This window comes from Dipodomys spectabilis, unplaced genomic scaffold, assembly GCF_019054845.1.
Source record: "Dipodomys spectabilis isolate Male_0828 unplaced genomic scaffold, ASM1905484v1 ptg000050l, whole genome shotgun sequence".
NCBI classification, from domain to species: domain Eukaryota; kingdom Metazoa; phylum Chordata; class Mammalia; order Rodentia; family Heteromyidae; genus Dipodomys; species Dipodomys spectabilis.
In genome coordinates, this window is record NW_024870727.1 from 8,773,045 (window position 1) to 8,787,464 (window position 14,420).

Here is a 14,420-nt window from a genome sequence, read left to right on the forward strand (position 1 = left end):
TATACTTCTGTCAATAGATTTTAAATGGAAAACAAAAAAACAAAAAACTTGTAAAACTGGCCAGGCACCAATGGCTCACGCCTGTAATACTAGGTACTTAGGAGGCTGGGATCTGAGGATTGCGGTTGGAAGTCAGCCCAGGCAGGAAAGTTTATGAGACTCTTATCTCCAACTAACCAGCAAAAAGCCAGAAGTGAAGTTGTGGCTTATGTGATAAAGTACTAGCCTTCAGCACAGAAGCTCAGGGACGGTGCCCAGGCCCTGAGCTCAAACCCCAGGATCAGCACAAACATACACAAAGTAGGGACTTCGTGTACCTGTCAGTCAACATTGACAGCACTATTTGCAAGTTAAAAAGTAGAAAGAGAGCACATGTGTGTTTGTGTGTGTCTGTCTGTCTGTCTAATTTGTAACAAAGCCTTACAGACAGGTGCAAATAGTAAACCCTCTTTTGCAACCCAGAACTCATTGCTGACATGAGATTTTGGTACATGTAAGAAGGAATATGATTCCTCCAACAGTTGGCAATGTGAGGGTTTGTTAACTCAGTTGCTCTGAGAATAAAGTTGCTGTAAAGCAAATTTATACTTCTGAGACTTAGTAAACATTTTAGTTTTCATCTGGGAAAAAAAGGTAGAAAGAAGTGTCCAGGGGCTGGGAAGTTGGCTCAGCGGTAGAGCGCTTGCCTTGCATGCCTGAGGCCCTGGGTTTGATTCCTCAGCAGCACATAAGCAAAAAGAGAAAAGCCGGAAGTGGTGCTGTGGCTCAAGTGGTAGAGCACTAGCCTTGAGCTGAAGAGCTGAGGGACAGCGCCCAGGCCCAGAGTTCAGGCCCCACAACCGGACCCAAAAACAAAAACAAGAAAGAAGTGTCCATCAATGGAATATCTATAAAGGGATATAAATACATAATGAACCACAAAAAGGAATGAAATTCTGATACAAGTGACAAGGATATATTCTGAATACATCATGGTACATGGAATAAGCCAAAAACAAAATATTTTTATTCTACCTATGTGCAAGAAGTAAATCCACAGACAGAAAATACTTATCAGGGCTGAGAAAGAAATGGGAAATTATTATGTGAAAGGTACAAAATCTGGGATAAAAGTTTGGAACACGATGAATATCCTTAATTGCCACTTAAGTATGTTTAAAATAGCTAAGTCGGCCAATTTTGTTCATACATCACACACACACACACACAATTAAGATAGAGTATTGGAGCCATAATCTAAAATGCCTTGCGATGGTCCGCACCTCTTGCCATTTCATGTCCCTGTGTGAGCCTCCTCCCATTCAGCAGAACCGGACTTCAGGGCCTACCCCTACCACAGGACTGTGTGTGACTCAGAAGGGACGGCTTTTGTGTAAGCCAGCCCCCTGGAGGCTGTGGCAAGAACAATGAATGCGGTACATAGGTAGGTACAGACACACTGCGTGCCTGTCAACAGCTGTGACTTGAGAACAGACCCTCCAGCTGTCAAGCTCATTTGACTGTTCCCCACCTGACCCGGTGCCCTCAGATCAGCTCCTCAGCCCACTCGGCCAACCTGCTCAGGGATTTCTGCCCTTGGATACTGAGACATTTGTTGCTTTAAATTGCTAAATTGATGGATAACATAGATCATTCATAGATAAGATTATATCATGATCTGGGAAAGATATTAAAACAAAAGTCCAATTGTCACAAAATGCTGGTATTCCGAATTATAGGAAATGTTCTCTTTTATAATAAAATAGTATAATCAAATAGGTTTTCCACGTTAATGTGTAATGCATAGACTGTAAAGAAATAAACGGAGAAAATGTCAGTCTTTGAGAACAGGAAAGTTAACCTAATACGGGATCAAATTTCATTGGCATTAAAACTTTTTTATTTGGAATTTCATCCACAATCTATACAAGTTATTTACAAGGCATGAAAATGGAAAACAGCACAAAATACAATTGAGGTATAAGCTAAGAGCACAGTATGTCATGTTTCAATAAATAGAATTCAAAATTTGTAAACTAAATGACCAGATAGATGAGTCTTATTTTTAGTAAAACCATATAAAATATTTATTTCACGTGAGGTAGAGGACAGTTCTGTGTCATGTAATGCAACCAACACAGCAATTTTAATCAGAAAACTGTACATCATTGGCAAAATTATAAGTTGAAGTTGAATTGTGGTCAATATAGTCATCAAGTTGTTTCAATAGTTGCCAAACAGATCGTTCATTGACTGCTTTCACCAGTTAGAAATTCAGAAACAATTTAAGACTACCGTGTTGGCTTAAAATTATCAGGATAAAACAAGTATTTCTAACAAGATAGTTAAAAGAAGGTACATTTTATTTCTCATAAACTCTAACTTCCCAAAAGATGTCCTAAATTTAGCAACTGTCTTAATAGGATGCTTTTTTTAAGAACTACTTTAAGTATGCTGTGCTTCCTTTATTTTCAAGTGAGGTATCTATATTGAAGAAAAAAATCTTACAAATTTATATTAAACTAAGTTCAAACACTATTTGTTTTCTGGGCTTAATTTTTTAAATGTTTTTACATTTGATCACTTTCTAATTCAAAACAGTAGCACTATATATTTAATTCTATTTCTAAACAGGCTCCAAATTACACTACGAGTTTTAGAAGTCATTTAAGTGGATTAAAAAAAAAAAAGGACTGTCCTTTTAAAACAAGATGCAATACAAAATACCCATATGCTTTCTTCCACAGTGGAAATGCTTAAGTATTCTATTCTAGAAAAAAAAATTAAGCTGGTTTTAAATTATTCAACTCCACAACGTATAATACAGCAGTTTTACGTTCCTTATTGCTGATAGCTTCAATAAAAACTATTAACAAGTAGTTCCAAGCACAGGAATAGATGTACAGTATGAGCACAAATTCATATAAATTTTTAATTTCCTGTTGTGAATTAAATGCATAAAGGGCAAATAAAAAGATTCCCTAAGTAATCAAACATGGTCATTATTGAGAAGAAAGCTTCAGAAGCTACTAAAAATTCCTCAGTACTACTTTGCCACTATTTACAGGGAAACACCTTCTGTATTATTGAGTTTCTTATCATTTCATGCTCCATGATACAGAAGCCACAGATGTGCAAATGAACGGGTTCCTTCTGCTATGATCTCCAGAAGGGGCCACCTGCAAACATCATAGTACTTGGTCTATTTTGCCTACTATAGTGACAGCTCTATAATTCAGTCTGTACATGATTTTTTTCCTCTTCCTCAATCCTGTACAAATGGCTTAATATCTAAACTGGTAATATATTAAATATAAAAATCAGTTCAAGAAACAAAAACATCCTAACTACAGAGGACACAGAAATTCCAAGCAAAAGAATATACTTTACAAAAATTAAAGCACAAACCAAACCTAAGTCATTGATTATTCTTTGAGTGTTAGAAGTTGCACTTGTGAGCATGTTTACAAGCTTCTAAGTGACAGTTACTCCCTTTATAGATTTAGTTCATTTTCCTCACAAAAGTTTAGGCCACCAAAACTATCACCACCCAAACTAGTTTAATATCACTCATCACCCACTTCCAATATTGTCTTTCTTCCTGAAAGGCTACAGAAAACTTTATAGGCCATTACTTAATGTACCTTTTAACCATTCTTGTTTTACCTTAAAATATATGCATATATATATAAATGCATATATAAATATATAGAGACAGAAATATGAAATCTAAGGGAAAATCTGCTTGCTTAGTGAACTTGGCATAGCACACAAAACACCAAAACAAACTTTAAGATAGCAACTAGCACATGACATGAGCATGCAAAGAATAGAAGGGTGTTAAATGAACATTTTAGCAGAGGTCAGTTTTAAAGTATTACAAAATCTCTACATTATTTTTCAAGCTATGTGGTGCAATTTAACTTAAAGTTACTTTTAATAATAAGACATGTATTTACATATTGACAAAAAATAATCTTCAAGGAAGGTAGACAGAAACCTATGGCACATCAATCAATATATCCTCTGGGGAAAGTAAAGATCTTACAAAGTCATCAAAGACTAGAAAAAAAGGTTTCTTTACTCAATTCTAGTTTAACAGTGTATAATTTAATGGTGTTTCGATGCCCACTTAGAATTTTAAAATATAATTCAAAGAATAAGCAAAGTATCTTGGAAGTTTTAGGCTTAAACTTAAAGATTATCATTTGCTAAGTAGCATAAGCAGAAAGGTTTGAGCTAATAAGATGAATGAAATTACAGGTACTTGAGTTTACAATCAATTCACAACCTAACTACTTTATGTGTCTATTGTTTTTCTTTCTCCAGGTGTACATAAATGGCACTGGGGTACATGGTCATTTTAACATTTTTTTTTCCTCCTTGAGGAAATTCCAAGAATCAACAAATTAAATTATAGGGTTAATATGGTAAATGCAAAGTACATATTTAGATCAGAAAATATTTAGAAAACAAACTACATTTGGGGAAATACAAAGGTGTCCTTTGCAGATGAGAGTACCATGAAGCAAAATATAAAACCAATCCACTATAACCTAGTAAGTTTTGAAGTCCTAAACCATCAGAGGACCTACGATTGAAACAGCACATAACCTTCATCAAGCTAATTTCTTTTTAAAGTAAATTCAGCTTTTTAAAGTAGTTTTATCTAGTACCTCAAGAAAAAACCTGATGGGATAATGTGCTGTGGGAGTCAAAAATTTTCCTTTAAAATAACTGTAGACTGAGAATTTTACCTAGTAACTTTAACCTAAGAATTACTCATTTTTAATGTGATATTTAATATTAAAAATGATAGACTTTTCTGTGCAAAAAAGAAAATGAGAGAAAAATCAAAGTGCAGGTGTGGCCCTTCCCCAAGCTATGAAATTCCTTTGTCATCTGAAATTTATTTTATAAACCTTTCAATGATAGGTATTTATTCTATAATAACCTATTAGTTGTCTGTAAATTCATTTTCTATTAAAGAGCAATTGAAAATGGTCCATTCGTGCAATTTTGATAACATAATATTTAAACATACAAAAGTCCAAAATAACCTTTGAGGTGTTTAATATTTTATCACTTAAAAGGAACAAATCCATTATATAAATTTTAGTAAGATCCACATAAGACTACATATAAAACTGTACAGGAGGATTATGGACTATATAGAAACTAATGTACATCAATGGCATCCACTTTTCTCAAGAACATTATTGTCAATATCACTATTAAAAGTTCAGAATTTTTTTTTCTGAAGTCACTTCAAAACATAGACACACACACACACACACTCTCTCTCTCTTCTAAATAAAACCACACTTAAAGACAAATCACAGCTGCTTCTTGTGTTTAGCAGCATAGCATACTAAAGCATGTAACCCTTCCCGTCATGTCCAGGGGGTGTGCTGTAACTTCATTAACAGAATGCCTCTAAGAGACATCAAAAAGGAAAATGGTGGAAATTTGTTCTATAGTCTAAACAAAGTAAATGTGGTATATAATAATAAGTATATTGTATCAACTTAGGAGACACTATTAATGAGAAAAACAGGTTCAACTCCTAGAGTAGCTCTTTGTTACATACTGGAATTCGGATGCTACTACTTGTATCTAAAATTCAGTGTGAAATATGGATAATGCAATTGACCCAGCTCTCTTCCATCACATAATTCAGCTCTTTAAAAAGTACACAACTGCAAGTGTGCATTAGAAATACAGGTTGATTATCTATTAGTTGAAACCATATAGTATTGTTACCAAGCTGACAAGGAAAAAAAGTACAATGAAACCACATTTTCATCCACTTGGAAAATGTAAAAATGTATGTATTAATATATAATCTCTTCTGGCTCTCTGATCTACAAATTAACAGAATGTCTAATCTTCATGCAGATAAGATGCTCAGAAATCAATTACCAAAGCAAGCAACAAACAAACAAAAAGAAACGCTGTCCATAATCCACAGATGAACCTCCTCAACCACTTCTACTCTTTTGCGGTCTTCGATGATTTCAGAATTTGCAGCTTTAGCTCTCTGATCATCATCTCTAGCTTCTGCCTTGCTTCCCGCTCCTGTCTCAGTTCATCCTGGAGTTCCTGCCGGTCAGCCTCAGCATGGTCCAGTCTCTGTCTCAGTTCTGCCAACTATGTGATTTAAAAAAAATCTGTCAGCTTTCATTGTTTTCTTTTCCCATTTAATCTCATTATAGTTAAGACCTATAAATACATTACCTTTTACAAAATCAGCTATTTCGTGCATATTACACAATCCCTTGAGTCCTCTTACATCTGACATGACATTGGATTGAGGAAATACACCTTCTGCATGCTCACTACCCCATGCTCTCCTACACCTCTCATGACAGCCAGTTCCTGTGCATTTGTTCTCCACAATGCAAGCCACTACTACTTATCACCTGAACTTTCAATATAGCAGCCAACAGTTTATCTTTGTTTATTTTACCTGAAAGCCCATATACTACATTAAAGTAATACAATTTTAGCCAGGAGCTGGTGGCTCATGCCTATAATTCTACCTATTTTGGAGGCTGAAATTGGAAGGAACATAGTTCAAGGCCAACTGGGACAGAAAAGTCCCCAAGACTCCTTAATAGAGAGTTAAGACATAGTGGAGTGAGCCTTTGATCCTGGATTATAGTGGGAAATCTACATAAACAGATCATGTTCAAGTGAGCAGGGGAGCAGGAAGAGAGGCCCTATTTCAAACATAAGGCAAAAATCAGGGCTAGAGGCATGGCTCAGTGGTAAGAGGGCCTACCTACAAGATAAAGACTGAGTTCAACCCCACTACTGCTGCTCCAAATATCTATATATATACATTTTACATAACTTAGTTTTTTGTTGGTTTACTTATTTACTCATTCATTCATGCATTTGATGCTGGGAATCCAATCCAGAACCTTGTGAATACAAAGCAAGTGCTCTATGAGCATTTAAAGTTCCAGCCAGAAACAACATAAGACTTTTATAATCAAAGAACTAGAGATTAGTAATTCAAGTAAATTATTACAGAAAACTAATAAATGTTAAAAATAAAGGTCAAAAAATAATTGTGAACAATATCAAATAAAGTATTTACCACAATTAACTATTTTGCAAACTACAATACAATGACAAAGTAACTCCCTAAATTAAAAAGTAATAGTTTCCATTTCCTTGTTGAAAGGGCATCAATATACAAACTGAATTATTCTTACCTGTGCTGCATATTCAGCCTCTTTGTCTTTTTCTAAATTTGAGTCACAGGTACATTTTTGCTTCATTACTTGCTCCAATTTTTTCTCTAAGTCTTTCTGTTCAACATAAAATTCTTCCATTCTTTGAGCATGTTCATTTTGCAAAGATTCAAGCTCTTTCTGCAAATTCTGCTGTTCTTCAGTGAGTTCTTTCATAGCTTTTGAACTGCTCAACATTTCCACTTCCTATAATATAAAAATCATGTCACAATTTTTACTTCATTTGCATATTTAAAACATCACTTCAAGAAAAACTATGTCAGAGAATATCTAACATCTGTAATATATTACTTCTCTATTGAAGCAATTATTAAAGTTGTTGTTGCTAAAAATTTAAATGTCATCTGGGTGGGCTCACGCTATAATTCTAGCTACTCAGGAGGTTAAGATGTGAGGATCCTAGGTCAAAGCCAGCAAAGTAGGAAAGTCCATTAGACTCTTATCTCCAATTAACCACCAGAAAAATGAAGTGGAGCTGTGGCTCAAAGTGGTAGAGTGCTAGCCTTAAACAGAAAGGCTCAGGGACAGTGCCCAGACCCATTCCAACTCCATGATCAACAACAACAAAAAAATAACATGTCAAAAATGCTTATAAATATAAAACTAAATAATCTAAAGTACAGTTTACCATTTCCTCTTGACTTTCACACTAAAACCCTTAGAAATTATCTTTTAACAACTATTAATTATTCTTTTTTGTTGTTGTTGATCATAGGGCTTGAACTTTAGATAGAACTTTAAATACAAATTTTACCATCTGAAGCTGTTGCTTCTTTTGTAAAATTGAGTTCAACTTCTCCTGTTGCTTTACATAAGTTCTCATTACTTCTTCCATGATCTTTCCCTTATCATCTTCACAAGTAACATCTCTGACAGGAAGTGGAGAGGAGGCTGCAGCATCATGCTTCCTTGTGTCTCTTACTAAGGCAGGTTCAGATTTCTTCTTACTTGCAGAATTATTTGAGATCAATGGATCTTTGAACAGAAAAAAAATCAAGTTATAAAATATGAATAAGACCATTTAAAAGTCACTGTAACAAACCATAATTGAAATCCAAGACAATTCTATATATAAATCAAGAAAAATAAAATGCTTAGGAAAAACTAACAATGGATGTCATATGTTTGTAATGATAACTACAAAACACTACTGAAAGAATTGCAAACCTAAATACATAGAAAGGTATCACATTTTCATGGAATGAACAGAGTAGATGGCAATACTGTAAAGAGGACAATGCTTCCCAAACTGGTCCATTACTCAATTCAATCTCTATCAAAAGTCCTCATTTAAGGCTGCAATGCTTGGTAAGAAATGTATGCATTATCCTGCCCATGTAATTGTAACCCCTCTGTACAGTATGTTCTCAAATAAAATAAAATAAAATTAAAAAAAAAAAAAGAATAAAAAAAAAAAAAAAAAAGTCCTCATTTAGATATTTGCAGGGAAACTGACAAGCTTATTTTAAATTTGAGGACCCATCATTTCCAATTTCAAAGTTTACTACAAGACTACAGAAATCAAGAAAATTAAGAAATTAAAAATCACAATTAAAGCTGGGAGCCAGCGGCTCACGCCTGTAATCCTAGCTACCCAGGAGGCTGAGTGAGATCTTAGGATTTCGGTTCAAAGCCAGCCCAGGCAGGAAAGTCTGTGAAACTCTTATCTCCAATAAACCACTAGAAAACCGGAAGTGTCACTGTGGCTCAAGCGGTAGAGTGCTCGTCTTGAGCTGAAGAGCTCAGGGACAGCGCCCAGGCCCAGAGTTCAAGCCCCATGACCGACCAAAACAGAAAAAAATCACAATTAAGAAAATTAAAAATCACAAAAATTAAGAACTTACATGCTTCAAGGGTCACTATAAATAAAATGAAAAAGTGACAGAATGACAACTTATTTACATGGTAAGAATCCAAAATACAAAAATAACTCCTAGTACTCAAAAGTAACATGTGACCCAATTTAGTACTCAAAAGAAAAGCGACAAGCCAATCCAGACAAAGGATCTAAATTATACTTTCCTCTGAGAAAATACCTAGTACCCAGGAAAACTTTTTTTTTTAATGTTCAACATCATCAGTTATTAGGGGATTTCAAATGAAAACCACGTGGTACCACCTGACAATGCAATAATCATGACACATAGTTACAAATGTTGACAAAAATGTGCGAATCTCAAAATCCTCTCAAACTGCTAGAGAATGCACAATGGCACAGTCACTTTGGAGGTAATTGCAGAGTCCCTCAAAGTATGAACACAGTTAACATATGACCCAGCAATTCCAGCCTTTAATATGAAAACATATGTCTACTCTAAAACTTGTACCCAATTATTCATAGCAGCATCATTCATAATAGCCAAAACGTGAAAACATTACAAATGCCCATCAACTAAAGAACAAATATGACACATCCATACAATGAAATATTAAGCTACAAAAAAAGTACCAACATGTGCAACATAGATTATATAATTCTTTTTATAGAAAATGTCCAGAGTGAGCAAGTTCATAAAGACATAAAACAGAATAAGGAGCCTGAGGAGTCATTAGAGGATTGGTTTCTTTGTGGAGTGATGTAAATGTTCTCCAATTAAATAGTGACAGTTGTGAACTGTACACTTTAAGTTTTATGGCATGTAAATTACATTCCAATTGTTTTTAAATTACTGAAATTCATTTGGGAAACAAAATACAATGCAAATATGACATAATGATGCATAATGAATTACTGTACCATATCTCAAACCAAAGGAAAACCAAGTGGTAAAAAGTCAAAGTATATATTAAAAAAAAAACAAAAAAACCCAAGCTGGGCGCCTGTAATCCTAGCTAGCGATCTGAGATAGCAGTTCAAAGCCAGCCCGGGCAGGAAAGTCCATGAGACTCTTATCTCCAATAAAAAACACTAGAAAACTGGAAGTGGCACTGTGGCTCAAGTGGTAGAGTGCTCTCCTTGAGCTGAAGAGCACAGGGACAGTGCCCAAGCCCAGAGTTCAAACCCCATGACCAACTGAAAAAAATAAAAAAAAACAAGAATCTCAATTCTCTATGAAAATAGTTAATAACTCACACAAGTAAGGCACTAAGCAAAGCTGTACCGCTTTTTTTTTTTTACTTTTTTTTTTTTAATGTGGAAGAGAACAGGCAGTGGAGTGGACAAGTCTTGTTTTATCCACAACATTTACAAGGTGTAGTAAATAAGCAGATTTTTTTCTAAGATGACCATTCAGAATTCTAAACTTCAGACATCTGCCTGATTCCTAGGGCACTCAGTTCCTGAGTCTGACATTTCCCTGAGTTCCACAACTAAGTGCTCTCACAATTTTTTAAAAAAATTGTTATTCTATCTATCTATCTATCTGAGGGAAGCTAGGAGAAGGACACAGAATCAGAGAGAAATGGGAAAATATACAACAGAGGGGCTCATCAGCTTCACTGGACATTGATGAAAACGAACTAAGCAACTAAAGGGCAGCGATGGGAGGGAGGGAATGAGAGGGAAAGTTTAACAGCTTACACTAAGTAAAAGGAAAGAAATGTACATATCACCCAATGTGGAAGAAACAACTGTACTGTCAAAGCTCATAAAATTCACAAACATTATAGATCATGATAGTGACAATTTGCCTTAAGGTTAAAATTTGTGACTTTAAGTATCACTATCTCACAATAGTGTGAAATTTATGTACTCACTTAATCTCAATAAAAATTAGTAAAAAAAAAAAGTTAATAAAAAATACATTTCCTTTTGGACACTGTCACTCATATATTTCTTAATATTAACAACATCTCAATCCATAGAAAATTAGGAAAAATAGAAACCTATTGCAAAATTCTGGCCAAAAGAAGAAAAATACAAGAATCACTTTCAGTGTGAAGCCATGTAACAGTCTTTCTATAGCCTCCACAGGCTGGAAAATTCTAGGCCCGTGAAACAACTGAGGTTCAAAGAATAAAAAACTTCTCTTAAAATACAAAATAAGTGTGCTTTATATTAGACATCTGATTTTTTAAATATAACTCCTGAATACTTACCTGAGTGGTTATATAATTCTCTACTTGTTTTTAAATCCATTTTCTCTTGTTCCTCGAGTGAGACATCTGGATAAGACACTGTTTTTTGATGTTTACTACTGCTGTGAAGCTTCTCAGACTGTCTTGATATGGTCTTAGTTGCTTCTGTCTTTGTGACTTCTTTAGACTGGGACCCAGCAGAAGTAAGGGACACATTTGGGGCAACCACTTTATCACACATGTACAAGTAGTAGCTGAAAACAAAGAAAGGCAAAATAAGGTAAATATTACATACTACATTTGGGTAAAAATATGATGTGTGCTATCTTTCTACAGTTAAACTCAATTTTTTTTTCATTTACCAAAAAGACAATCTAGCAATTCACAAAATAAAGAGTCCTTGATAAATGGAAATTATTAGCACTTTAGGAGACCAAAACTTACGAAGAATTATTATTTTGCAAGTTATTTCTAAGCACTAACTACACTTGATGGAAAAGAAAAGGAGTCTTTTCCTCTTCCTATAAACCCAGCTGAGAACTAAAGCATGAAGTACTTTCCAGAACTGTTTAGCAGCTGAGTAGGTCAAGTTTACTCTAGAAAGAGAACAGGCTACATGCTACTTTGAAGAGTATTTTCTTGCCCACAGATCTCTAAAGGCAGAACACTTGTCTTTGTCAGTTTGTTTAATCACCCACTACACTGCTATAACAGGGCCCACACAGGCCAATGACAAGCTTCTAGGGTCCACTGTTAATAGCTCAGAGAGAAAACAGGCACTCTGGATGCTTCCTGGCTGCTAGGCAGTTCTCCTACTATCAATCCCAACAAGGCAATCTTTTAAAAATACAATTAGGGTTGGGAATGTGGCTTAGTGCTAGAGTGCTTGCTTAGCATGCATGAAGCCCTGGATTGGATTCCTCGGTACCACATAAGCAAAAAAAGATGGAAGTGGCACTGTGGCTCAAGTGATAGAGTGCTAGCCTTGAGCAAAAGAAGCTCAGGGACAGTGCCCAGGCCCTGGCAAAAATAAATAAATAAAATAAAAATACAATTTGTACTTTCTACCTATAAAATGGTAACAAGTTGTACCAAATTAAGACTGAGTTTTGCTCCATTTTCTCAAAGCTCACATAAAAGTGCCTAGATTACCTGCAGGGACCATGAAACAAATCTGAGCTAAGTATTTAAATAACATGTAATCTTTACCAAAACAATATGCAACTATTTAATTAATACTTCATCAGCTAAGCTCCTCTTACATGTGTATAGGACATCTGTATTGTTCCTATCAATCTCATGAACTTTCCATCTGAAAGCAGAGTATTCTGCTAAAAAAAAAAAAAACCTGACAAGTTTTAATGCAATAGATATGTCACTGATTTTGTGTAAGAATAAATAAGACTGAAATTCTTCCCCATGCTTGGAGAGATCAGATTTATAGCAGCATATCAAAATCTAGGATTCAATAAACAGAAGATTATACTTATAACCCATGTGAAAATATAAAATATGAAATATGAGAGATGTGCCTATTATAAAAGCTCCAAGTTTTCTTGGAAGAACTGGTTTAACTCTTCATCTGACACGTGGAACTGCAACCTTTTTGTAAAACCATTTAATTAAATAAAAAAGACAGCTTTCATGTTTCACTTAGGACAGAAAGGAAATGACCTACTTCTAGAAATAGCATACAAACACCAGTAACGGTTGTCTCACATATTCAGTACAATTAACATTCTTTAGATTCTTTGGGCTTTCTCTAATAAGAGTAACTAACCAATATGAATTCCTTATGATTTTCCTATGATGACAAAGAGACAAAAGATATTAACTTCCTTGCTTGTGAATTTTCAAAGATAATCTATTAAAGAGAAACCTTAAAACTAAGCTCCTAGACCAGTACATGGCAACAAGCTGTTGGATGAATGTATATCCACTCACCTGGGGTGTAAAAATGAATGTGTCTGAGGAACAGAGTCTCCTTCCTGTTTTATAACAGGATACCATGACTGTAATTCCATTCCTGGTGGTGTATCAGTCTGTAGAAAAATGTGGAAAGGTAAGGTTTTTGAGGGTAAAATACAACTTTGTTTTTGAAGTTCTAGGGATCAAATCCAGGGCCCATTCCAAGCAAGTTCTCCACCACCAAAGGGACATTTTTTTTTCTTTCTTTCTTTAAATTTTTTAGTTCCAGTTTGGGGCCTTGAACTCAGGTACCTGGGCATTGTCCCTGAGCTTTTGTGCTCAACGGTAAAATACTAGCACTTGAACCACAGCTCTAGTTCTAGCATTTCTGGTGGTTCCTGGCTGGGCTGGCTTCAAACCATGATCCTCAGATCTCAGCCTCCTGAGTAGCTAGGATTACAGGTATGAGATATGGGTGCCCAGCACAAAGGGCCATCTTCTATTGAGCTGTGTATCTTTAAAGTATTGTGTCTAATCACCTTGACTCAAAGACTCATTAGGGCTGTCGTGTCCCAAGTTTCAGTGTGTTAACATGGGCTACAACAAATTCCTCATTTTTAACAGTAGCACTCTGAAAATGTACCATGTTAAGAAATTCTGATTATTCTTCCTACTATAATCAAGTACACAATATCCCATTCCCATAGTATTTGTTAGAATACTAACTAGATCACCTTTTAGAGCAATAAGTGCTTTGGCCAATTAACTCTGAAATCGCTTTGTCAACAAGTATCAGTAAACCATCTTTCCTCAGAAACTTAGAAATCTCTTTCAAATTTTTAAGCACTGAAGCTATATACTTATAAACAAAGGATAAAGGAACTGGCAAGTTAGTACACATTCACTTGCTGAGAATTCCAACCACACATGGGTGGGCACACATCAGCACACATGCACACACAGGAAGTATCATTATCTCCATTTTACATATTTAAATAAAACAACCAAAGTTAGGAAACTGAGGCAAAAAGGGTATAAATCACCTATGGTCACTAACGTCTCCCTTACTTTGACTTGCTTTATACTTTGTTCTCCCTTGCTAAGCTTCCCCAAGTACTTCAAATTACAATCATTACCCTAAGCTTACAGGAAAAATATGTCTTGCTAAAAACAAGCCTCACTGTTGGAAGAGGAAAGAAGTAGCTGACAGGTACCACAGTGGACAGTAGAGAGAGTTGATGAACAGACAAATCA

The 14,420-nt window shown here is 35.2% G+C and overlaps 1 protein-coding gene and 1 non-coding gene across 2 annotated transcripts in view; one reads left to right on the top strand and one right to left on the bottom strand.

Annotated features, from left to right (window-relative positions):
• The first annotated feature begins 385 nt into the window (after window positions 1-385).
• LOC122107316 lies at window positions 386-508 on the top strand. Its single transcript, XR_006147338.1, has one exon. It is a non-coding gene; the product is annotated as a small nucleolar RNA SNORA40 (small nucleolar RNA).
• Window positions 509-1,856: 1,348 nt separating this feature from the next.
• Window positions 1,857-14,420, bottom strand: part of Skil (SKI like proto-oncogene) — a 30,632-nt gene continuing 18,068 nt past the window's right edge. The window contains exons 3-7 of the mRNA XM_042678829.1: window positions 13,203-13,300; window positions 11,280-11,512; window positions 7,996-8,216; window positions 7,203-7,427; window positions 1,857-6,129 (exon numbers count right to left, since the gene is read on the bottom strand). Coding sequence (XP_042534763.1) covers window positions 5,971-6,129; window positions 7,203-7,427; window positions 7,996-8,216; window positions 11,280-11,512; window positions 13,203-13,300 — 936 coding nt within the window. The 3' untranslated portion in view covers window positions 1,857-5,970. The remainder of the gene's footprint in view (window positions 6,130-7,202; window positions 7,428-7,995; window positions 8,217-11,279; window positions 11,513-13,202; window positions 13,301-14,420) is intronic.